The sequence below is a fragment of the Theropithecus gelada genome, chromosome 6 (genome assembly GCF_003255815.1).
Source record: "Theropithecus gelada isolate Dixy chromosome 6, Tgel_1.0, whole genome shotgun sequence".
NCBI classification, from domain to species: domain Eukaryota; kingdom Metazoa; phylum Chordata; class Mammalia; order Primates; family Cercopithecidae; genus Theropithecus; species Theropithecus gelada.
Window position 1 is genome coordinate 79,517,260 of NC_037673.1, and position 27,370 is coordinate 79,544,629.

At 36.3% G+C, this 27,370-nt stretch overlaps 1 protein-coding gene across 2 annotated transcripts in view; it reads right to left on the minus strand.

The window, feature by feature from the left end:
* Positions 1–27,370, minus strand: part of EDIL3 (EGF like repeats and discoidin domains 3) — a 463,034-nt gene that overhangs the window by 144,029 nt on the left and 291,635 nt on the right. For both annotated transcript variants that reach the window (XM_025387922.1, XM_025387921.1), the window contains one exon: positions 24,287–24,468. In XM_025387922.1, the coding sequence (XP_025243707.1) occupies positions 24,287–24,468 (182 nt within the window). The remainder of the gene's footprint in view (positions 1–24,286; positions 24,469–27,370) is intronic.

Sequence of the window (27,370 nt, forward strand, 5' to 3'; positions counted from 1 at the left end):
AATCATACCTACACTATCAATATTCCATAATCTCTTAACATGTCCCCTGATACAAAAGATTCACTGCAGTCTGTAATGAAGTTTACCTGGAAGAGGTCATATCTTTTAATCCTTCCAGCTGCTTATACATTTCTATAGCAGGGATTAATTTTTAATTTGCACTGTATTTTCATGGGCATATGGCTACTACACTAAAATATTTAATTATTTTAAAAATAAAATAGGAAAGATAAAACAGCTTAAAGTGTATTGATGTTCTGAATAACTTTATGAGTGAATAGATACTGAAATTTGAAGTCAGTGTTTTGCACAACAAATCAACATTTGGGACTGGACTTACTTGGTTGGGGACCTCTCCTTATTATGTGTTAGGGATAACGGTGGTGCTATGAGAATCCTGGAAAGATGAGAAGCAAAAGTCTGGAATTGGGAGTCCTGTACTGTCTTTGGGGTGTACAAAGAGGCTGCTTCTTTCTAGGTGTTGATCAGTACAATATGACCACTGAGGGGCAAAATTTCCTGTCTTGACCCCAGGATGTTAAAAGAAAGAACAATAAAAGTTTTGTTTCTTCCAAAGCAAGTTTTGTGATCTAACAGTTGATGACTCTAGCCAAGAGCAAGATGTTTGTCTTCTGAAAACCAGGCTTGTAATCCACCCGCGCTAGGGTTTTTTTTTGAGATGGAGTCTCGCTCTGCCGCCCAGGCTGGAGTGCAGTGGCCAGATCTCGGCTCACTGCAAGCTCCGCCTCCCGGGTTCACGCCATTCTCCTGCCTCAACCTCCCTAGTAGCTGGGACTACAGGCGCCCGCCATCTCGCCCAGCTAGTTTTTTTGTATTTTTTGGTAGAGACGGGGTTTCACCGTGTTAGCCAGGACGGTCTCGATCTCCTGACCTCGCGATCCGCCCGTCTCGGCCTCCCAAAGTGCTGGGATTACAGGCTTGAGCCACCGCGCTCGGCCTTTTTAAACTTTGTAAGCCAAAATTTCTTCATCTATACAACGGTGGTAAAATGCTATCTAACTCACAGGGTTATCTGAGTCTTACAGTTGTCCATTAGTTACCCTGCATCTCTAAGCCTTCAATGGTTGGTTGTTATCATTACCATTCTTGCTCAGAAAAGAGGGAAATTAAGTTTATCATTTACAGATATAGAAGAAAGATGAGTAACAAGGAACTAAATGATTTTTTCAATTCACACTGATCAAGTCCTTTTGACTTTTTAAAAATTTACTTTATTCAACATGCTTTTATGTACATGATACAGTATTTCATTTGTTCTTTATATTAACCCTAAAACATAAATTGGATGATTCTGGTCTGCCGTATGGTTCAAGGAGGGGAAGAAAATGTGGAATTGTGGTCATCTCCACTTCCTTGGAAGTAAACAACAGAATACACAGAGAAAAACCAAACTCACAACTTCTTAATTAAGTAGGAATATATTTTACATGTTTTCAAAAAATAAAGTTTCAGACACTTTTATATAGCAAGAAATAAATTTTTTGAAATTTAGGAGGAAAAATATAGAGTATATCTCATCAGTTAAAAATAATAATTTTGCTCAACAGATGTTGGCAGTTAGGAAATCTTCTAAAAACTCACATATTCTATATTTTATAAAGTTTTATTTCTACTTCCTCTGAATAGCATAATATAATCTGATCTAACATTTACTAATGTTGAAGAATAAATTATTTTAAAATGAGAGAACATCACTCTTTCATTTTTTTGATTTCATTACTCTGACCTAAATTTAGAAAACAAATTATTTTTAATGATCAAAAAGCTACCTCATTCTCATCACTGACTAGACTCATTCATATAAGAATTGCATCTGTAACACAAGTTTTACAGTTAATTTTATGAAGAGTGAATAGAGCAATATATACGTTTCTGGCATTCACAAATTCCCTCAAGGTCATTACAACTTATTTTTCCAGCTGTATCTCTGATTATTATTACATGTGAATTTTGCTCTTAAATAACAACTAAAAGTATTTAATTCATCAATTTTTTTTGCCTGTCTACAGAGTCCAAACACTATGGTAGATGCATGGAAATCTATAGACAGGAGAGATCTTTGCACTTGTCACATGTATTCTAGAAAAGAAAAGACACATAAACAACAAATTGAAATACGAGAACATTATAAATGATAGAGGAACAAATGTTTTGCCAAAGTAAAAAATGTACGTGTTTTATTTTGGTAAGAGGTGGAAACCACTGAAGTTCTGAAAACAGACAATACTCTAAGAATGGAGAAAATCTATAGTTCAATTTTTTTTTAAAAGCTACAGTTCAATTTAAAAAAATTACCTTGCATTGTAATTTACCTTGCATTATTTTGAATGTCCTAATAACATAATTATGGTATTTTGTTAGCAGAAATTTTACATAATTTTAAAAAGCATATGAGTCTTAGGATTTGGGGTTTATAATTTCTAAATGTAAACATGTGAAACATATAAACATGTGGGTTAGAACATGCTCCTTTGGCTCAGAGGAGTTTGTTATTACCCACCTTCTGAAGCCTACTTCTGTCAATTCATCAATCTCATTCTCTGTCCAGTTTTGCACCCTTGCTGGAGAGGTATTGGGATTATTTAGAGAAGAGGCATTCTGGCTTTTGGAATTTTCAGTTTGTGCACTGATTTTTCCTAATCTTCATGGATTTATCTACTTTTGATCTTTGAGGATGATGACCTTTGGATGGAATTTTTGTGTGGGGGTCTTTTTTGTTGATGTTGTTGTTGTTGTTGTTTTCTGTTTATTAGTTTCTCTTCTGCCAGGCCCTTCTTCTGCAGGTCAGCGGCAGTTTGCTGGAGGTCCATTCACCTGGGTATCATCACTGGAGGCTGCAGAACAGCAAAGACTGCTGCCTGCTTCTTCCTCTAGAAGCTTTGTCCCAGAGGGGCACCAGCGTGATGGCAGCCGGAGCTGTCCTGTATGATGTGTCTGTCGACCCCTGTTGGGAGGTCTTTCCCAGTCAGAAGGCACGGGGGTCAGGACCCACTTGAGAAGGCAGTCTGTCTCTCAGCAGACTTGGTGCGCTGTTCTGGGAAAATCTCCCTTGTCAGGATCAGCTGTTCTCTTCAGAGCCAGCAGGCAGGAAAGATGAAGTCCACTGAAGCTGCGCCTGCAGCTGCCCCTCCCTCCATGTGCTCTGTCCCAGGGAGATGAGGGTCTTATCTGTAAGCCCCTGACTGGGGCTGCTGCATTTCCTTTAGAGATGCCCTGCCCAGTGAGGAGGAATCTAGAAAAGCAGTGTGGCCACAGCTGCTTTGCTGCGCTATGGTGAATTCCACCCAGTCCAAACTTCCGGGCCTCCTTGGCACTGTCAGAGGAAAACCGCCTACTAAAGCGTCAGTAAAGGCGGATACTCCTCCCTTAACCAAGCTCGATCAACCCAGGTGAACTTCAGGCTGCTGTGCTGGCAGTGAAAATTTCAAGCCAGTGGTTCTCAGCTTGCTGGGCTCCGTGGGAGTAGGACCCACTGAGTGAGACCACCTGGCTCTCTGGCTTCAGTCCCCTTTCCAGAGGAGTGCCGGTTCTTCTGTCTCACTGGGGTTCCAAGCACCACTAGTGTACAAAAAAAATCCTCCTGCAGCTAGCTCAGTGTCTGCCCAAACAGCTGTTCAGTTTTGTGCTTGAAACCAACAGCCCTGGTGGTATAGGCTCACGAGGGAATCTCCTGATCTGTGGATTACAATAAATCGGTAGGAAAAGCGTCGTACCCAGGGTGGGTGGCACAGTCCTTCACAGCTTCCCTTGTCTACCAGGAGGGCAGGTCCCCCTGCTCCTTGCACTTTCCGGGTGAAGTGATGTCCCACCCTGCTTCTGCTCGCTCTCTGTGAGTTGCACCCACTGCCTAATCAATCCAATGAGATGAACTGGGTACCTCAGTTGGAAATGCAGAAATCAACTACCTTCTGTGTTGGTCTCGCTGGGAGCTGCAGACCAGAGCTGTTTCTATTTGGCCATCTTGGCCCCTCCAAAAAGGGCTTCCTTTTTAACACTTAAGAAATTGTTAAGGGACTATCATATTCTGCCTTGAATCTAGTTGTGAACATGGTATTTTGCTGACTCATATTAGGTATGAGACAGTTCAGTTGTGAGCGATAGAAAACCCAACTAACTATGTCTTAAACAGAAAGAGGCTTCTCATTTGAGTAAATGTTCACAGAAGGGGCTGACAAATCAGGGACCCAGGTATCCTCTGTCTTGTTATCCAGTGTATATACCTGATCTCATGGTCCAAGATGGCAGCCCCTAAGTTCCTGGAAGGATGGAGGCGGGGATGAAGAGGGGAGAAGAGGATGTGTGGGTACTCACTGTTAAAACAACCTAGGAACCACCACATGACACTTTTGCTTATATGCCTTTGGCCATTTGAGAGCCACAACAACAATAGTTGGCCACATCTATTGTTGGGAATGAGAGGTTGGGAAATATATGTAGCTAATAATCTCTTTACTATGAAAACAGATGGAAAGGATGTTGGGTAACAGTTGAAAGTCCTGACTATAACTCTTAATAAATATCCATTGAATTATTAAGAACATGCATTTATTAATCACTGGCTTTGTGGCCAATACATGACTAAACATCCTTTGTATAATCTTCACAACAATTTTAAGAGGTCAGCTATTTTTGTTGACACTTTGTATATAAAGAAGACATACCTTAGAGTACCCAGTAACTTTGTTCAAGGTGACAGTCAATGGTCAGTAGAATCCAGGATCACTGATCTTGAACATCCTCTTCCTTCACCATGTAATACAACTGCTTATGTAAATGTGCTTCACTTGCATTAGATTTAAACATCCAGAGAACAAGTAATGTGGTTTATTTATCCTCACATTATTTATTAATTCATTCAAATATATTTACTGAGCAAATAAAAATATTCTCAGTCTTGGGGATGTGAAAAGGATTATGATAGCACACCTGTTTCACTTTTTTATGAAAGGTTAGGCACTAGTCACCAATCATTGAGATTGGTGAGAATACAAAGTGAGCCAACAAATAGTATTCCTGCCCTCATGCAGCTTACCTAATAAACAATATCTTACATAGTCTAATTACTAGCTGTGGCAAGGGCTGTGCTAAAGAACAAGAAGCTGTGAGAACATATATTAGAATGGAATCCAGTCGAGGAGAGGGATAGGGTTAGGGAAAGCTTCCCTGAGGAATTGGCATCTAGACAGCAATTAGCACACGGGAAATAATAAATATATTGAATGAATGAATAAATTCATTAATTTAAATGAAGTTGAGCATCTCTTGGGAATATGTTTTTTTCTAAGCCTGGAAAAAAAGAAGCCACATAAGGCTGGAACTTGCAGAGTAAATTCCTCACATTTCCCAGAGCATAATTGTTTGTTGAATGAAATCAAATAGCTTTTCTCTCTGAAAAGTTCACAGAATGAAGTAGAGAACTTCCATATCAGATAATTTGAAATGTTTTCTCCACTCCAATAAGCCCACATGGGGAGAGAAAACTTACATATTGCCCAAATAACTCTCTACAGATAGTAGCTGCTCAATGAATATTCATTCATTTACTGTAGATTTGAGACTCAGAAAAAAAATTCCAAAAAGTATCAGATAATGCATTGATGTTTCAAAATTAATAGACATCTTTCCAGATCCAGGTTAATGCATGCTCTTAAAAAAAAGAAGCTAAGATACATTGGCAATTATATTTAAATGTCTGGGTTTTTTTTTTTTTTTTGGTTTGTTTTTTGTTTTGTTTTGTTCTGTGAGATAATCACATTTTGGTTTAAGAGCTTCTGGGAAGCTGACATTATGTAAAAATACTGGCTTAGGTTGGGCTCCTGCTAAGAAAAGTAAAATAAAAACATTCACATATGACCGGGAGCGGTGGCTCACGCCTGTAATCCCAGCACTTTGGGAGGCTGAGGTGGGTGGATCATGAGGTCAGGAGTTTGAGACCATCCTGGCTAACACGGTGAAACCCTGTCTCTACCAAAAATACATAAAAATTAGCCGGGCACAATGACGGGCGTCTGTAGTCCCAGCTACTTGGGAAGCTGAGGCAGGAGAATGGCGTAACCCGGGAGGCGGAGCTTACAGTGAGCCGAGATTGCACCACTGCACTCTAATGTGGGTGACAGAGTGAAACTCTGTCTCAAAAAAAAAAAAAAAAAAAAACACACACACACACACACAAAACAAACAAAAAAAAATTACATACACTTCTAAAATTCAGTACTTTATCTCTTAACAACACTAATGATAGTAATAAACTAAGGAGACCTGCATTGAACATAGTTTTTCTTTTTTTAATCTGAGAAATGAAAATACAGCCCTTGTATTATGAATTATATAATAGAAGCAAGAAAATGTGAGAGTCTATTTGTAGGGGGAAAAAGGAGAGCTTTATTATTTTCTTCAAGAGCCAAAATCATAACAAAATAAAGTGATCTATACTAAGTACACTAGCGTTAGGATGAAATAGCTACTACTTTAATTAAATATATTAGTTTTGGGGAAAACAACAGCAGTGGCAGCAAAAACATTAAAAACAAATACATGGAGAAAATGTAACCAACATATGATATAAAAACGAAATGTTCTGAAAAAGGCATTAAAGGAGAATAAATACACTTATTTAGAACCTCAAAGTTCAGTGTATCTCTTCTCTAGAGTCCAGCAAAATGATACTTTCAGGCAAGCTATAGTCTCAGAAACTGTTTTGATGAAAATGGAAATAGAAGAAAATGAAACTTTATTTAGGAGTTCCCAAATGTTCCCTAAATATCTCTTTCAACTCTAAGTGGATGTCACTCAACCTCCCACTCCACTAGATGGGGTCATGGGACTCATAAATGGCCAACAGCTTAGAAGCAGAAGTGTCACATGGCAGTGGTGTCCATTTAATCCATTTCCACTCTCTATCCAGAGCAGCAAGTAGTTTCCAACTTAATGCTATACACCCTTATCAGGATTTTCTCTAAGTTAATCAAAAAGCCAATGAACTCCTTTTCTTGAATTTGATAGATATCTTAGTAGTTAATGATGCATCCTCAAGCTCTCTTACCATTTCATCTTTTATTTTTATTTCAACAGCTGCCAGTCTAGTTTAGGCCCTCCTTATATCTGCCTCCGGGCAGTTAGCTGTAAAAGCCTCCTGGCTGGTATCCTTGCTCATAGGCTCCCCTATCTCTAAAGCACAATTCAACAATTATTCCATTAAATTTTACTAAAAGCTTTGTCAGTGCTAGGCATTGTATTAGGTACTCAGAACACTGACCACTTACATGTCATCTTCCTAAACTCTAGTTCTGACATTATCAATATCCTTCTATAATCAAGTGCCACCTTAGTCTAAATGTGATGTATTTTCACATTTTGGCATCTCCTTACCTTTTCAATCTTTTGTCCTCCTATTACCCCTACAGATATCCAACTCTTCAGTATAATAAGGTTTGACTCTGATGCCCGTTGAACTTTCTCCATCCCCATTGCAACTTTGTTCATTCTATTCCCTTTGTCTGGAGTAACTTCCTTAATGTCATCCTCAAAGATGCTAAATCATCTTCAATAATTAAAATGTAAATGGATTTCCGATGTTTTCATTATATTCCAGTTCCGCAGAAAACAAGTATTTCTTCTTTAAGAACTCCTAAGACCCAGTTGAAAATTTAACAATAAAACATTTAAAACCTGGTTTTATGAGGTTGTGGGTATTTTCACAACCCTTTTAATATTTAGTCATAACTTAATTATTGAAGGCCTTATGTTGTAGGCAACAATCCAATCCCTTGGAAACAAGCATTACCAGTTTTAGTTCACGGAGGAATGTGGATTCCACCTAAGAATGTCACTAATATAGGCAGGTTAATAATAAAATACCATTAAGGCAGCATAGATTGTTATGTTTTGGATTTGTAATGTCCTGATACCATCCATTGCTTTAAAATGTTTCACACTTATGTATCACTTTGAAAAGCAATATGCTTTTCTCCAACATTTTAACTTATTTAATGAAGTTGTTTCATATAATAAAAGGACACATCTTAGGTGAAGTTTGTCTCTCTCGCTAGACTATGAGTTCCATCAGGGTAGTGATATCTACATTTTCTTGGGATAACCAATATCAAAATTCACTGGGGGTATCTGCCCACTATGTGTTCCCCTGGGTTCCAACTCTCACCTCCTAAGGGAGGTGTTTAAAAAGCTCTTCAGATAATTTTTATGTGGTTGAAGTTTGAGAACCATTGCCCCAGGCTAGAGATGAACTAACTCCTTGTTATGGAAATTTCAAATTTTTGTTAGGCGTAGTGGTTCATGCCTGTTATCCCAGCACTTTGGGAGGCCGAGGTGGGTGGATCACGAGCTCAAGAGTCCGAGACCATCCTGGTCAACATGGTGAAACCCTGTCTCTACTGAAAATACAAAAATTAGCTGGGCGTGGTGGCACGCACCTATAGTCCCAGCTACTCGGGAGGCTGAGGCAGGAGAATCGCTTGAACCTGGGAGGTGGAGGTTGCAGGGAGCCGAGATCGCACCACTGCACTCCAGGTTATCGACAGAGTGAGATTCCCTCTCAAAAATCAATAAAAAAGAAAAAAGAAAATTCAAATTTTATGGGATATAATAGTTACTTAGTATAGCCTTAAGAAAATCCAAGACTGCCCCACAGTCACTACCAGTGTCCACTGTGCCCCCCCAAAATAAAAGGGAACTACCAAGAGTTGTCAAAGAGGATAGTGCAGAGGTCACAAATACTTTAGGGCTGCCCCTCACACCAGCTGCTCCGGGTTTGACTCCCAACTTTTCAACTTACTAAGATAAGTAAACTTAGACAACTTACTTAGCTTTCTGTGCCTAGATTTCCCCACCTGAATAATGGGGATAAGAACAATACCAGAATAATGGGGATAAGAACAATATTGAATTACAGTCAATACCTGTAAAGCAGTTGAAACTGCAGCACATCGTGCTGACGTGCTGTTAGACCTTAAAACTAATATGTAATACTATGGACAATGAAACTAATTTCTAACCTAAATACGGTAAATATATAATTTTTTCTACAATTAAGTCTAACTACATTCAGTTAGTTTTAAGCAACAACAACAAACTCCTCTATATAGAAATGGTTTTAAATTAATAGCCACTTCAAAAAAGTAAACCTTTCAGAATCAGACCAGGTGGCTTAGTACTGTCACATTTTCAACACAAGGAGGTTTTCAGTGAGACACTGGGCAGAACAAATTTGCACAGTGTCTGCTGTGGGCATAAGGGATTCCTTCAGCCCTATGCAAATAGTAATCCCACTAGTTCCCAGAAGATAAACATGAAGAGACAATGAAACCTTTAGCTCAGATGCTCACTTACCTCTGCTTCTCTGAATTTCTCACCTTTGGGGACTTGAGAACAGGCTGCCAGTAAACTTTCTATGCTCTTGCAAGAAGCCCTGATGCAGTTCTATTAGAACTAATTGTTACATTAAAGGCAATATGAGAATCTAATTCATAAATAGCATTTCCCATAGGCATGTCTCATAAACAGTTTTAATATCTTTGGTTGAGATAGTTTCAGATTCACAAGGGAATACTGGAGACTTAAGTTACCAATATAGGAGAAGAGTTACAATAAGAAACTCTCAAAAAAGAAAGGAACTCAGGGCGCTAAATCCTTTAGTCCTAAGTGCCAGAAATTGGGATACAGAGTCCAGGAGCAATCTAGCTGGTCGTGTGAAGAGATACGAAGACGGAACCAGAGTCAATTTGCCATGAATATGACTGAGGTAGATTGTAAAACCAGAGGTTCTCAATTTTGAATTTTTTTCATGATAAAAGCAAAGTGCTATCTTCAATCAATTCAGATTTTCTCCATTTCAATCTACCATTTCATAAACTAAAAAAAAGAAGGTATTTTGGTAATATTCATGAAACAATGGAAACCAAGAAGGCATTTAAAATCTCGAACTTTATAAATATAATAGCAAAATTGGAAATGTTTTTTCCTCATGGTCAAAATGTACAGCAAGTATATTTAAAAAGTCTTTTATATAAGGTTGGTTAAACTGAATTGTCTACTGAGAGTCTGCTAAAGTTGTGCTAGTAGATGCTAAAAACTGTGTTAAAGTAATTCTCTATAACTCTTTATGTTCTGTATTTTATGAGAAACGGTAATACAAATAGTTTGTATATTTGACATTTTTGCAAGGGTAAATATTGCAAATTTCATAAGCTATAAATACACTAGTATTTTAAAGTTTTTTTTTTCTAAAATAAGTTAATCTTGGAGAAGATAAGTTTACATTAACAATATTACATCTAAAGTTTCTAAACTCTTATGGTGTGATTATAACACATTTATAAAAATGTGCAAGAAACTAAATCAAACATTCTTTTAACATTTGAGAAACAAACAAAAACAAAAACAAACAAACAAAAAACAGAAGTGGGACAGGAGAAGGCAGAAGTTTTACAAGGTTTAACTAGTAGACTTCCTGGCAAACGTCCTACAAATATTGCCCAAGCCCATCTAGCCTTGCCTAAAAAAGTGGTTTGCAGTGATTATGGAGTAAAGTATGGTCATTAGGATTTACAGGAAGGATGATTCCTCTGCTCTCTGGATTGGTGAAGCACTCCCCGTATAAATATAAATGCACCACATGTGGTAGCAATGGATCATGCTTAGCCAATTAAAATGTGAATGTGTAATAGCTGAACATAGTAAACTGAGTTGCCAGGGTATTCTCAGCATCACACAGTGCAGAATAATTACCTTGTGAAAAAAAATACTATCTTTTTCCTTTTTTTTGTTCAGTATTCCCTATTCTTCTGTTAGTCAATTATTGATATTTATTTAACATAGTTTTAATTCAAGGTGCCATGGGAATAGACTTAAACCAACTGTAATTCCTACTCTCAAGTTGCTTATGGTATAGGAGGAGAAGGAAAAGCAAACAATGACTATAAAGGTATTTTAGTTACTATGATTTTAACATACAGTTGACTGAGTGGGATAAAAGGATTGTAGTCACTTCTACTTTGAAAATAAAAGGCAGGGCTTTCAGGAATTACTTTATAGAGAAGGGAATGATGGGGCTGAATCTAAAGAAGACTGGAAGCTAGTCAATAGATGAACCATGCAGTGTATGTACCGAAGCACAGAGGCAGAATAAGCTGGATTAATTTGAAGAACAGCAAGAAATTCAGTTTAGTGAGGCACTGGGTACTCAAAGTGGTAGAGGAAGCAGAAGAGATTTCACACGCAGTTTTTTTTTTTTCTTTTTTTGTTCCAGACGGGGTCTCACTGCGTGGCCCAGGCTGGAGTGTAGTGGCGCAGTCTCAGCTCACTGCAACCTCTGTATCCCAGACTCAAGTGATTCTCCTACCTCAGCCTCCTGCCTCTAGCTGGAATTAGAGGTGCCTGCCACCACACCCGGCTAATTTTTGTATTTTTAGTAGAGACAGGTTTCACTATATTGTCCAGGCTGGTCTTAAACTTCCGACTTCATGATCCGCCTGCCTCGGCCTCCCAAAGTGCTAGGATTAAGGGCTTCAGCCACCAGGCCCAGTCCTAGACGAAGCTTTTTAAAAATGCAGAGCAACTGCTATATGGTTCATCATGTATTCCAAAGAATCTGGAGTTAAGATCCAAAACACAGCTTGTTAGGGAAAAAAGGCAAGCAATACAATATGCACTACTATTACTATAACTGTGGTAAATGACCAAATAATTTGAGACAAAATATATTATTTTTCTGGACAGAAGCATTAAGACATTTTAACTTAATGTATAGTGCTTTTTTTAATTAAAAAAGAAACATCTGTTTTAAAAACACACAATTATGTATGAAAAACTCATTTCTAATTAGCAACTTCAATAGATATCATAATTTTCTATGTGGGATCATAGTTTAAAAAAAAATCATTAGAAAAAGCAATATACTAATGTCCAGATATAATTAGCTTTAAAGAGGTGTTTAGTAAGAAAGGGAATATAGTTTAGTATATATGGGCATGTAGTAATTTTCTTCAAGAGAAAAGGATAAAATATTTTCCACTTGATTAAGGCAGTATTAAAAATGAATTAGATTGTATGTAATTCAGGTTCTGTAACTAGAAAAAAAGCTGAAAATGAAAAAAAATCTACTTCTTTAATCCTGATCTTTTGAAAATGATTTTTGTATCTGAAAAACCTCCAGGTGTCTATACATATCAAAAAAGTTTTTATACACATTACTTACAGACATATGAAATGAAAGAGATGATTAGTCATTTTTTTTTCTTTCTTTCTTTTTTTTTTTTTTTTTTTTTTTTTGGTAGCATTCTCAATCGCACTGTTAACAAAGTTGTTAAAAAAATCCATGTGTGAAATTTGTACCACAGAAATTTATAACAATTTTTGCTCACTTAACTCCCTTTTGGGCCGATATATTCTACATTAACTATAATTTTCTTCAAAATGCAGAAGGTAGATGATTTTGTGTTTGAATATGTTAAGTTTTATAACAGAGAAAAATCAAATAGCCATTTAGAAACATTAACTGTTTCATGACTGATGGATAATGCTTACTTGTGAGTTGCTGCCAAGGCTGCCTGCCTGAAGTTCAGAGATTTTTCATGGGTTACTTATTTCCCATTATGTTTCCTCATTTTCTTCACTGTTCTTTCCTCTCCCTCTAGCTTAGGCAGTCATCACTACTTGCAGTTCCAACAACAAGGTTCCCATATCATCAAGCAAAAGTGTTTTTATTTTATTTATTTATATTTTTACTGCAACTCAGGCAGTATAAACCCAAGATTTATAAGGAGACAAGACATATTTTCACTGTGCAGTCTGAGCATGAACTGCAGTAGGCCTAAGGAGCAATTTAGATGTTTCTGTTTTTACCAAGTATAAATTGGTACCAGTAGAGTAGGGCGCTGCTGAAAAGATACCTGAAAATGTGGAAGCAACTTTGGAATGGGGTAACAGGCAGAGGTTGGAACAGTTTGGAGGGCTCAGAAGAAAACAGAAAAACATGGGTTAAGTGTGGAACTCCCTAGAGACTTGTTGAATGGCTTTGACCAAAATGCTGATAATGATATGGACAATGAAATCCAGGCTGAGGTGGTCTCAGATGGAGATGAGGAACTTGCTGGGAACTGGAGCAAGGTGACTCTTGTTACGTTTTAGTAAAGAGACTGGCAGAATTTTGCTCCTGCTCTAGAAATCTGTGGAACTTTGAACTTGAGAGAGATGATTTAGGGTATCTGGAAGAAGAAATTTCTAAGCAGTAAAGCATTCAAAAAGTGTATTGGGTGCTGTTAAAGGCATTCATCTTTATAAGGGAAGCAGAGCATAAAAGTTTGGAAAGTTTGCAGCCTGACAATGCAATAGAAAAGAAGATCCCATTTTCTGAGGAGAAATTCAAGACAGCTGCATAAATGTGCATAAGAAATGAGGGGCTGAATATTAATCCCCACAACAATGGGGAAAATGTCTCCAGGGCAAGTTAGAGGCTTCATGGCAGCCCCTCCCATCACAGGTCTGAAGGCCTAGGAGGAAACAGTGGTTTTGTGGGCTGGGCCCAGGGTTCCCTTGCTCTGTGCAGCCTAGGGACTTGGTAACAAATTGTTACACATTTCTGTAGTACAAATTTCACATATGGATTTTTTTTAAGAAGTCAAGAATTGGGGTTTCAGAAACACTGCCTAGATTCCACAAGATGTATGGAAATGCCTGGATGCCCAAGCAGAAGTTTGCTGCAAGGGTGGAGCCCTCATGGAAAACCTCTGCTAGGGCAGTGCAGAAGAGAAATGTGGGGTCAGAGCCCCCACACGGAGTCCTCACTGAGACACCACCTAGTGGAGCTGTGGGAAGAGGGCCATCATCCTAGAGACCCTAGAATGGTAGATCCACTGTCAGCTTGCACCACGTGTCTGGAAAAGTCACAAACACTCAAAGCCAACCTGTGAAAGCAGCCAGGAGGGAGGCTGTACCCTGTAAAGTCACAGGGGCAAAGATGCCCAAGACCATGGGAACCTACCTCTTTCATCAGCATGACATGGATGTGAGATATGCAGTCAAAGGAAACCATTTTGGAGCTTTAAGATTTCATTACCACACTGGATTTTGGACTTGCCTGGGGTCAGTAGCCCCTTTGTTTTGGCCAATTTCTCTCATTTGGAATGACTGTATTTAACTAATGCCTGTACCACCACTGTATCTAGGAAGTAACTAAGTTGCTTTTGATTTTATAGGCTCATAGGTTGAAGGGACTTGCTTTTTTCTCAGATGAGACTTCGGACTGTGGACTTTTGAGTTAATGCTGAAATGAGTTAAGACTTTGGGGGACTGTTGGGAAGGCATGATTGGTTTTGAAATGTGAAGACATGGGATTTGGGACAGTCCACAGGCAGAATGACATGGTCTGGCTCTGTGTCCCCATCCAAATCTCATCTTGTAGCTCCCATAATTTCCACATGTGTGGAAGGGACCCGGTGAAAGATAATTGAATCATGGGGGTGGGTCTTTCCCATGCTATTCTCATGACAGTGAATAAGTTATAAGATCTGATAGGTTTTTCAAAACAGGAGTTTCCCTGCACAAGCTCTCTCTCTTTTTGCCTGCTGCTATCCACATAAATGTGACTTGCTCCTTCTTGCCTTCCACCATGATTGTGAGGCCTCCCCAACCATGTGGAACTGTAAGTCCATTAAACCTCTTTCTTTTGTAAATTGTCCAGCCTTGGGTGTGTCTTTATCAGCAGCATAAAAACAGACTAATACACCAAGTGACCCATGGTTTCTATGCACACTGAAGTTTGAGGAATAACTATCTTTCCTCTCACAAATTCTATGGCACATAGAAAAGGAACATATTAAGATCATAGCCACATTTCTAAAAAGGTAAGAGAGTTCAAAACCGAATTTTCTCAGTGATAAAATAATAGAACTGAAAAAACAACTGGTGAATTAACTTTCAAAAGAAAAATTATGACATTGCCCTAGTATTATACTATATCATACACATCAAATATATCAGCATACAATAGTAATACATAGTATAAGGGAAATTTCTTTCCTTGTATTATATAAATATTATGCTAATGTAGTTTTTACTTTAATAAAAGTCCTAATAAAAATAGGCTGTTTGGATATACTATAATTCAAATGGAGTAGTTAGCAAACCAGGTAAGGCCAGGCCACATATATTTTGTTGTTATGTTTACCCAGCTTACTTATATCTTTTCTGGATTCAGAGCATCCTGAAAGTAGGTGTTATCTTTTTTCTATTTCCTAGTAGGGGATAGAGTGTAGAGTACACATTCATGAAGTAAATGTTTGTGGAATGCATGAATAAATTAATAGTTGGAAATTCAATGTATATATATTCTAGAAAAACACATACATGTATATAAATAAAAATAAACCCAGAAATTTAAAAAATAAAATTAATATTTTACTACAGATATCTATAAAAGAAAAGAAAAACACAGAGAAATTGAAAATGAATATCTTGAAAATAAATAAGAAATAGTTATCCTGGCTGAACCTCAGTTAGTTAGCAAAGCACCCAGAATTTAAAATATGTTTGTTATAATCCAAGACATATTTTTATAATTGTGCAGAGTTGCTATTTCTAACATGTTAATCAGAAAGAAAAACTGATATCTAGGATGCTGATGAGCTGATGTTTAATATAGTGGTTAATTATTAGTTGGAAAAAATCTAGATAAAGAAATAAAACTCCAAAAAAACTCGAAAGCTGAAAAAAAAAATTGTTTAACTGTATTTATCAACTCTTTAAATCCAGAACCAATTATGAGCATCGTGGTACTATTAATAATTGCATGCTGAATATATAAATATAAAATGGCAATTTCAATTTTCATTTCATCAAGACAATGAAGAAAATGAAATTGAATACTAATTAGTGCATGTTTGTCATGCACCTGAAAGATTGGGGGTTACTGTGCTCATTATAAGTGAGTTTGAGCAAAGTACTCAAAGGTTTCATTTGAAGGACTGAATATAAATAGTAGAATTAGGTGATGAGGGAAATTAACAATGAACGATCAAACACAGAAAATCTGGTATATCATCTGATTTCACAGAATGTCTTATACATGATTTTATTTTACAAAATTGATAAAGTTTTTCCTTCTAAAAAATAACTTAGAAAATATATTATTAAAGAATGCATTAACAAAAAATATATATTGAACATAATGCATAAGTAATTACTGAATAACAATGTTGAGACTAAGAAAATTACTCAAAACTATATGATCACATAGAAATTAAATAACCTGCTCCTGAATGACTTTCGGGTAAATAATGAAAGTAAGGCAGAAATCAAGAAGTTATTTGAAACTAATGAGAACAAAACTACAACATACCAGAATCTCTTGGACACAGCTAATGCAGTGTTAAGAGGGAAATTTATAGCACTAAATGCCCACATCAAAAAGTTAGAAAGATCTCCATTTAATAATCTAACATCACAACTAAAAGAATTAGAGAACCAAGAGCAAACCAATCCCAAAGCTAGCAGAACACAAAAAGTAACTAAACTCAGAGATGAACTGAAGACTGAGACATGAAAAGCCATTCAAAAGATAAACAATTGTGAATGGGAGTTCACTCATGATTTGGCTCTCTGTTTGTCTATTATTGGTGTATAGGAAATACCTGGGGGGATATAACTTACAAGGGACTTGAAGGACCCTTTCAAGGTAAACTACAAATCGCTCCTCAAGGACATAACAGAGGACACAAACAAATGGAAAAACATTCCATACTCATGGATAGAAAGAATCAATATTGTAAAAATGGCCATACTGTCCAAAGTAATTCATAGATTCAATGCCATCCCCATCAAGCTACCACTGACTTTCTTCACAGAATTAGGACAAACAACTTTAAATTTCATATGGAACCAAAAAAGAGCCCATATAGCCAAGACAGTCCTAAGCAGAAAGAACAAAGCTGGAGGTACCATGCTACCTGACTTCAAACTATACTATGAGGCTACAGTAACCAAAACAGCATGGTACTGGTACCAAAACAGATATATAGACCAATGGAACAGGACAGAGGTCTCAGAAATAATGCCACACATCTACAACTCTCTGATCTTTGACAAACCTGACCAAAACAAGCAATGAGGAAAGGATTCCCTATTTAATAAATGGTGTTGAGAAAACAGGCTAGTCATATGCAGAAAACTGAAACTGGACCCCTTCCTTACACCTTATACAAAAATTAACTCAAGATAGATTAAAGACTTAAACATAAGACCTAAAACCGTAAAAATTCTAGAAGAAAATGTAGGCAATACCATTCAGGACATAGGCATGGGCAAAGACTTCATGACTAAAACACCAAAAAGCAAAGGCAACAAAAACCAAAATTGACAAATGGCATCTAATTAAATTAAAGAGGTTCTGCACAGCAAAAGAAACTATCATCAGAGTGAAGAAGTAACCTATAGAATGGGAGAAAAAATTTGCAATCTATCCATGTAACAAAGGGCTAATATCCAGAATCTACAAAGAACGTAAACAAATTTACAAGGAAAAAAAAAAAAATCAAAAAGTGGGTTAAAGAAGAGAACAGACACTTCTCAAAAGAAGACATTTATGCAGCCAAAAATCATATGAAAAGAAAGCTCATCATCACTGGTCATTAGAAAAGTACAAATCAAAACCACAGTGAGATACCATCTCACACCAGTTAGAATGGCAATAATTAAAAAATCAGGGAACAGCAGATGCTGGAGAGGATGTGGAGAAATAGGAATACTTTTATACTGTTGGTGGGAGTGTCAATTAGTTCAACCATTGTAGAAGACAGTGTGGTGATTCCTCAAGGATCTAGAACTAAAAATACCATTTGACCCAGCCATCCCATTACTGGGTATATACCCAGAGGGTTATAAATCATTCTACCATAAAGACACATGTACACGTATGTTTATTGCAGCATTATTCACAACAGCAAAGATTTGGAACCAACCCAAAATGTGGCATATATACACCATGGAATACTATGCAGCCATAAAGAAGGATGAGTTAATGTCCTTTGCAGGGACATGGATGAAGCTGGAAACCATTATTCTCAGCAAACTAACACAGGAACAGAAAACCAAACAGTGCATGTTTGCAGTCATAAGTGGGAGTTGAACAATGAGACCACATGGAGACAGGGAGGGGAACATCACACACTGGGGCCTGTTGAACAGGGCAGCTAGGGGAGGGATAGCATTAGGAGAAATACCTAATGTAGATGATGGGTTGATGGGTGCAGCAAACCATCATGGCATGTGTATACATACGTAACAAACGTGTACATTTTGCACATGTATCCCAGAACTTAAAGTATAATAAATTATAAAAAATCTGATAATATTTCTTAGCAGATACCTGTATTTCTTTGAGAAATTGTGTTTGATTTTCAATAAATACACCAATTTTGATTTCAATCTGAAAATTCAGCTCAATTTACTCTGATAGTTTGGAAATAGTCCTGTTATGCTATTCCATTTAAATTGTTAAGGATATTCTTATTACTATTAGAAAGTTATAGAACACAAAAACTTAAGGCCTTTTATCTTTCACCCAAAAAAAAAAAATTAGTAGAAACCAACCCATCTCACTTTTAGCTTGAATCGAAAACAAACCTGCAATACTAATAGTTCTATTTTTAACTTGTATAATCCTCTAAGAATTATTAATATTCAATCTGAGTTCAGGACATTGTTGACTGGACACCACAACATATCCTCCAATGGTAATTTAATGAAAGTTACTAGTCCAACCTGTGCTGCAATAAACATACTATATTTTTGTATATGGGAGCTTAAAAATACTGGTCATAAAGAAATTGTAAGAGCTCTGAATTAGGCTAATTATATATTTTGTGTAAGCTTTCTAGTTCTGGCAACTTGGATAAGATAATTAACCTGTTCGATTCAAGCTGTCTAAATTTATAAAATGATGATAATTATACCTACTATATGAAATTGTTCTGAGAATTAAATTTAAAAATCACCAAAAGAAGATCAACAAATTCATGAGGTGGTTACTGAAAAAATTAATAAAATAGACTACTAGCTAGACTAATAAAGGATGAAAAGGGAGAAGATCCAAATAAACACAATTAGAAATGACAAAAGAGATACTACAAATAACCATCAGCAACTGCTATGAACACTTCTATGCATAAAAACTAGAAAGTCTAGAAGAAACGGATAAATCCCTGGAAATATACACCCTCTCAAAACTGTGACAGGATGAAATTCAAATGAGTAGACAGATAATAATCTCTGAAATTGAATCAGTAATAGATAGCTTCCCAGCCAAAAACAGCCCAGGCCCAGATGGATTCACAGCTAAATTCTACTAGATATACAAAGAAGAACTGGTACCATTTCTACTAACACTATTTCAAACAATTGAGGAAGAGGTACTCCTCCCTAACTCATTCTATGAGGCTAATATCATCCTGATATCAAAACCAGGCAGAGACAAAACAAAAACAGAAAACTTCAGGCCAATATCTTGATGAATATCAATTCAAAATTCTTCAACAAAATACAAGCAAATTGAATCCAACAGCACAACTAAAAGCTTATCCACCACGATCAAGTAGGCTTTATCCCCAGGATGCAAGGTAGGTTCAACATATGTAAAATCAATAAAAGCGATTAATCACATAAACAGAACTAAAGACAAAAACCACATGATCATCTCAATAGATGCAGAAAAGACTTTCAATAAAATTTAACACCTCTTCATATTAAAAACTCTCAATAAACTAGGTACAGAAATAACATACCTCAAAATTATGAATCATCTATGATAAACCCACAGCCAACATCACACTAAATGAGCAAAAGATGGAAGTATTCCTCTTGAAAACTGAAACGAGACAAGGATGCCCTTTCTCATCACTCCTATTTAACGTAGTATTGGAAGTCCTGGCCAGGGCAATCAAGCAAGAGAAAAAAGTAAAAGGCATCCAAATAGACAGAGAGGAAGCCAAAGTACCCCTGTTTGCAGAGGACATGATTCCATATCTAGAAAACCCCACAGTCTAGGCCCGAAAGATCCTTAAGCTGATAAAATCCTTCAGCAAAGTCTCAGGGTAAAAAGTCAACATACAAAAATTACTGGCATTCCTGTACACCAACAACGGTCAAGCCAAGTGCCAAATCAGAAATGCAATCCCACCCACAATTGCTAAAAAACAAAAACAGAAAAAAACACACCTAGGAATATAGCTTATTAGGGAGGTAAACAATCTCTACAATGGGAACTACAAAACACTGGTCCACGAAATCAGGGATAACACAAACAAATGGAAAGACATTCTATGCTCATGGATAGGAAGAATCAAAATCATTAAAATGGCCATACTGCCCAAAGCAATTAATGGATTTCAATGCTAATCCTATCAAACTCCCAAATGACATTATTCACAGAATTAGAAAATAATACATTAAAATAGCCAAGACAATCCTAAACAACAACAAAAAAAATAAAATCCCCACAAAGCTCGAGGTATCACATTACCTGACTTCAAACTATACTATAGGGCTACAGTAACCAAAAGTACTGTTTTGACACTGATGTGAAAACAGACATATATTCCAATGGAACAGAATTAAGAGACCAGAAATAAGGTTGTACACCTACAACCATCTGATTCTCCACAAAGCTGACAAAAACAAGCAATGGGGAAAGGACTCCCTAATCAATAAATGGTGCTGGGATAGTGGTTAGCCACATGCAGAAGATTGAAACTGGACCCTTTCCTTACACCATATACACAAATCAACTCAAGACAGATTAAAGACTGAAATGTAAAACCCAAAGCTATAAAAACCCTGAAAAACAACCCAGGCAATACCATTCTGGACAGAGGAACAGGCAAAGATTTATGACAAAGACACCGAAAACAATTGCAACAAAAGCAAAAAATGACAAATGGGATCTAATTAAACTAAAGAGCTTCTGCACAGAAAAAGGAACTATCAACACGGTGAACAGACAACCTACAGAATGGAAGAAAACTTTTTCAAACTATGCATCTGACAAAGGTCTAATATCCAGCACCTATAAAAAACTTAACTTTGCAAGAAAAAACAAACAACTTCATTAAACAGTGGGCAAAGTACATATATGGACAATTTTTAAAAGAAGACATACATGCAGCCAACAATCACAGGAAAAAGAAAAAAACCCTCAAAATCAGTTATCATTAGAGAAATGCAAATGGAAACCACATTTAGGTACTATCTTACAACAGTCAGATATTGTAAAAAGTACAATATCTGTATGGCTATTACTAAAAAGTAAAAAAAAAAAAAAAAAAAAAAAACAGATGCTGGCAAGGTTGAGGAGAAAAGGGAATGGTTATTCACTATTGGTGGGAGTGTAAATTAGTTCAGTGATTGTGGAAAGCAGTGTGAAGATTCCTCAAAGAACTAAAAACAGAACTAATATTCGACCCAGTCACAGCATAACTGGGTATATACCCAAAGGAATATAAATTGTTCTATGATAAAGGCACATGCACACGTATGTTCACTGCAGCACCATTCACAATAACAAAGACATGGAACCAACCTGAATGCCAATCAATTGTAGACTGGGTAAAGAAAATGTGATACATAGACACCATGGAATACCATGCAGCTTCAAAAGAGTGAGATCATGTCTTTTGCAGGAACATGAATGAAGCTGGAGCAAACTAATTATCCTTAGCAAACTAATGCAGGAACAGGAAACCACATACCACGTTTTCCCTTAGCACCACTTATAGTGGGTGCTATACGATGAGAACACATGGACACATAGAATGAAATAACAGATAGTGGGACTTCACCTGAGGGTGAAGGATGGGAGGAGGGAAAGGGCCACGAAATATAACTAATGTATACTAGGCTTAATACCAGGGTGACAAAATAATCTGTACAACAAAACCCCATGACATGAAGTATACCTATATAACAAACCTGCACAAGTACCCCTGAATCTAAAATAAAAGTTTCAAAAAAAAAAAAAAAAAAGAAAATTGGTAAAGTTTTGTAAAAAAAACATTAAAAATATATTATCAAAGAACACAATTATAAAATGAATACATTGAATATAATTCTTAAATATTTATTGAATAACAATATTTTTTAGTTTTTCACCCATTATATTTGAGGTTCTTACTCTAATATAAAACCTTTCATATTTACTTTAACTGTTTTTCTCTGAGTGCATTATCATCTTCAGACCAAAAGCAAATTATCATCATCCCACTGACCTTAAAAGTAAAATAAGTTTTAACTATTGTTCTTAAGAGAATAAATCTAAATTTCTGTCAGTGTTGACCACTGTCCTGTTTGATTAAGGTTATTTCTGCCTATATCCACTGGGATAAAGGGAATTTAAACATCATGCAATACTTTGAAAGGAAGAATGATGCATAGTGATAAGTAGGCAATACTGGGACAAAGTAAAGTGAACAATCGGATATGAAACATTAATAAGGTGTTTCTCAGAGTAAATGTTACAAAAGCATGCTATTTATGGTTTACAGAAAGATGGCAATCATTGAGGCTCACAAACATAATTTGTCAAACAGAAACCCTGATGTAAACTGGCGATATCATCTCTCAACAGTTCTGAATTTCAGCTATGAATATTAATGTCTAAAGTTTTATCATGACCACAGTCCTACAAATGCATTTCAACTAGAGTGATTAAAAATGTCTCTGGAATGATCATTCATTAGTAAATATGATATAATTATTTTCTATTATTCTATGCATATTTTAAACCTTAATTGATCCTTCACGAGTGCAATCAAAACTGTATAGATGTGCCATTTTCACTATCTGGAGTTCATTTTGCATACGTGTCTATAGACTGAAAAAGTCAAGTATAACTTAAGAAGCAATTTTAACAAATGCATGTAAATATAAATTCATAAAACAAAACAAGAACTTCACGTAACCTTATAGAGCTCTATAGATAAAAGAAATGTTTATGAGACATATAAGAATGCCTAAGAATCATGAACAAAGAAAGAATCTGAAGGAGATTTTGGCCCAGTTTTTCATTTATGGAAGCCTTGCCTCTTAGCCATAAATCATTTTTCCTTTATACCAAATGCCTGTAAACTAGTCCTTGTATAGTTATGTCACATCAGGGATTTCCATGTTTCTTTGACTTAAAGTATGTAGTAAACAGATAGAACAGATCAATCACCTAAACTAATCGAAATTCTGCAATATCTCCCTACTCCACTGAAATAAGGCTAATACCTTTTAGTATGACTCCTGAGGCACAGCAAACTCATACACTACATTTGAACATATCCCTCTAGCAACCTTTACTCAAGTCATGATTTTCTGCATAATATTCCCCAGATTGTCACATAGCACCTTTGATCAGGCTATTCCCTGGATGTTTAGTCTCTATTGAAAGCCATCCTTCTCAGGTCTAGCTCAAAAGCTATCTGCCCCAGGTGAGTTTCTCAAGATAATTAATGGATTCTTCCTCTGACCACAGTATACTGAACTCTTCCTCCCTTTAGTACACATCAACAATTTGTTAGATAGTTACTAATGTGCTTTCCCCAACAGAGATTTACTGTTTCACAGGCACCAGTTTTGATCATCTTTCTGTACTCCTAGTACATAGTTCATCTAAATGCTCAAAAAGCATTGAAATGCACAGAAATATAAGCTGTAGGCCTTGCTACCCACTCTGGGAAATCACTTAATATTTCAGTATATTGTTGTTTTCTCCCGTTTTAAAAAGTACCTGATTGATGAGAATGAATAACACTATGAAATGAAACACCTTCAGCTTGAAAGAAGGTGCATTTGATGTATTGTTACTATGATTCATGGTATATTTTATACTTGCATTTGTGGACCCACTTCTTAGAGGTAGAAAAAAAATAGATGTAATTTTTATGTTCTTGAAATATCATAAGTTGCTGCTAAATGTTAACACAGTGGTAACGAACACACGGAATACAGAAAGTCTCCTTCTTTGATATGCACCTTAAAATAGTGGTATTTACACCTGAATATTTTTAACATTTTTGATCTTTTTAACCAGCTTCTTAATGGAATGTGCATGTTTTTTACTTACCAGAATTGTGAGCTAATTTGAACTCTTCACTAAATTACCCTTTCCTCTGACCATAAGGAAGAGTCACACTGAGTTCTCACTTGTCTGCTTTTTAAAATGACCAGAATCCTTTAAAAATGACTTGTAACATTAACCTTGTCCCATCCCATCTGTTACCTGAATCCATGGCCATCTGTCATTTTCTGCAGCTGTCCACGCATTTATAAGCCCCTTCTTATTAAGACGTGCATAGTAGGGATACCATTTTTGGAGTCCAAAAAGAGCTCGGTGAGTAGAGGAAGCCGTGATTTGCTGGTTTGATATAATTCCACCTTCAATTCCCAATGGGCCTGAGCATTCTGAGAACAAAAACAGGAAAAAGTATGAACATATTCGAAATAATGCATGTACAACATATGTCTTTAGATTTGATAGGATTTTTTTTATTTTTTAATTTTTATTATTATTATTTTTTTGAGACGGAGTCTCGCTCTGTCGCCCAGGCTGGAGTACAGTGGCCAGATCTCAGCTCACTGCAAGCTCCGCCTCCCGGGTTTACGCCATTCTCCTGCCTCAGGCTCCCGAGTAGCTGGGACTACAGGCACCCGCCACCTCGCCCGGCTAGTTTTTTGTATTATTTTTTTTAGTAGAGACCATGTTAGCCAGGATGGTCTCCATCTCCTGACCTCGTGATCCGCCCGTCTCGGCCTCCCAAAGTGCTGGGATTACAGGCTTGAGCCACCGCGCCCGGCCAGGATTTTTTTTTTGATGATTTGAATTTGCACTACCATGCCATTTACTCCTCATCTCCTTTACAGATCTGTTATTGATCTCTACATTAAGGAAACAATTCTTGCTTCTCATGACACTGTCTTCTTTCTTAGCTTTGAAAGTAGTCACTTTAAATAGACACTTCCCTTCTGCATTATGATTCTGGTGTCTGTACTGATAGTTTTTGGTTGTGGATCACGTCAACAAAAGCATAATGCTCTTGAAAGGCTTATCTCATATTTTATTTTCCTGGAGATTAGCATGCCTCAGAAATTATAAGCTCTCAACAAATATCTTTCCATCCATTATTTCTTGGTTATCATAAAGCTGAGTTTTTGTCAAAGTCTTTTTTGTATTGATTTAGCATTTCTCATGTCTATAAACTTTATAACTTAAATTTTTATAGCCACGATCAGTTATGCCTCCATAACAAAAGGGAAATGGGTAAATCTGTTAACATTTTAAAATATTATTAAAATACCCCATGATATGTTATAAATTATAAAATATATGTAGACAAATTATTTTTATAAAGAGAGCAGGTAAACTCTTTGACAACATCATACGTGACAATGTGTACAACTCAGTAAATCAAGATATTAAAATACTTATTAGCACTTTAGTTCCAAATTCACAATTCTACATATTGGGATTCTACATGTATATCTTTAAATTTGCAACTGAGAAACTTAAGAAAATTTTCCGATGAAATTTTAAAATACTAAGATTAAAGCACATTATGCTCAAACGATATGTTCTCAGATACCAAATGTGTTTAGTTTTTCAAATTACAAATGGAGGTAAATCCATCTTTAAAAATTACATATATATTTGTATTATATATAAAATTATATACAAATTCTTAATTGCTTTATAAAATTTCAGCAGAAGGTACATTTCTTTTAAATTCAGTTTTGAAAATTCAGAATAAGTAGGGATATGATATAATGAAAAGATTTTCTTAATTTCATTAACATTTCATATACTATACTGAATATTTTGCCAACTTAAATTTGTATAATATATACGATAATTGTATTATAAAAATATACTACAATAATTTATCAGAATTTTTGAAAATAAGAAAGAAGTTCATTGCCACTATTAAATATCAGTATATGCACGTCAACTTGATTGGTGATTATGACCAAGTACATTTTAGATTTTAATTATTATCAAAATCCAACGGTTGTCAGTAATTAAATGTTTACACTTTGAGGTTGAAAACATGAAAAAAATTAGCAGACGAATTATCATATTTTTGAAAGTTAGGAGTTCATGTCTAAAACACCAAAAGCAACAGCAGCAAAAGCCAAAATTGACAAATGGGATCTAATTAAACTAAAGAGCTTCTGCACAGCAAAAGAAACTACCATCAGAGTGAACAGGCAACCTACAGAATGGGAGAAAATTTTTGCAATCTACTCATCTGACAAAGGGCTAATATCCAGAACCTACAAAGAACTCAAACAAATTTACAAGAAAAAAACAAACAACCCCATCAAAAAGTGGGCAAAGGATATGAACAGACATTTCTCAAAAGAAGACATTCATACAGCCAACAGACACATGAAAAAATGCTCATCATCACTGGCCATCAGAGAAATGCAAATCAAAACCACAATGAGATACCATCTCACACCAGTTAGAATGGCGATCATTAAAAAGTCAGGAAACAACAGGTGCTGGAGAGGATGTGGAGAAATAGGAACACTTTTACACTGTTGGTGGGATTGTAAACTAGTTCAACCATTATGGAAAACAGTATGGCGATTCCTCAAGGATCTAGAACTAGATGTACCATATGACCCAGCCATCCCATTACTGGGTATATACCCAAAGGATTATAAATTATGCTGCTATAAAGACACATGCACACGTATGTTTATTGCAGCACTATTCACAATAGCAAAGACTTGGAATCAACCCAAATGTCCATCAGTGACAGACTGGATTAAGAAAATGTGGCACATATACACCATGGAATACTATGCAGCCATAAAAAAGGATGAGTTTGTGTCCTTTGTAGGGACATGGATGCAGCTGGAAACCATCATTCTTAGCAAACTATCACAAGAACAGAAAACCAAACACCGCATGTTCTCACTCATAGGTGGGAACTGAACAATGAGATCACTTGCACTCAGGAAGGGGAACATCACACACCGGGGCCTATCATGGGGAGGGGGAAGGGGGGAGGGATTGCATTGGGAGTTATACCTGATGTAAATGACGAGTTGATGGGTGCAGCACACCAACGTGGCACAAGTATACATATGTAACAAACCTGCACGTTATGCACATGTACCCTACAACTTAAAGTACAATAATAATAAATAAATTAAAAAAAAAAAAAGAAAGGAAGATATTTCTCATTGTTAACCATGTTTTTAATTGTCATAAACATGCTTCTTTTTCTATTCCATGCTCAGATAGTAAGTAGCTCTGACGGCTTTCAAATTTTTAAATTTTTTTTATAAAGAAGATAAA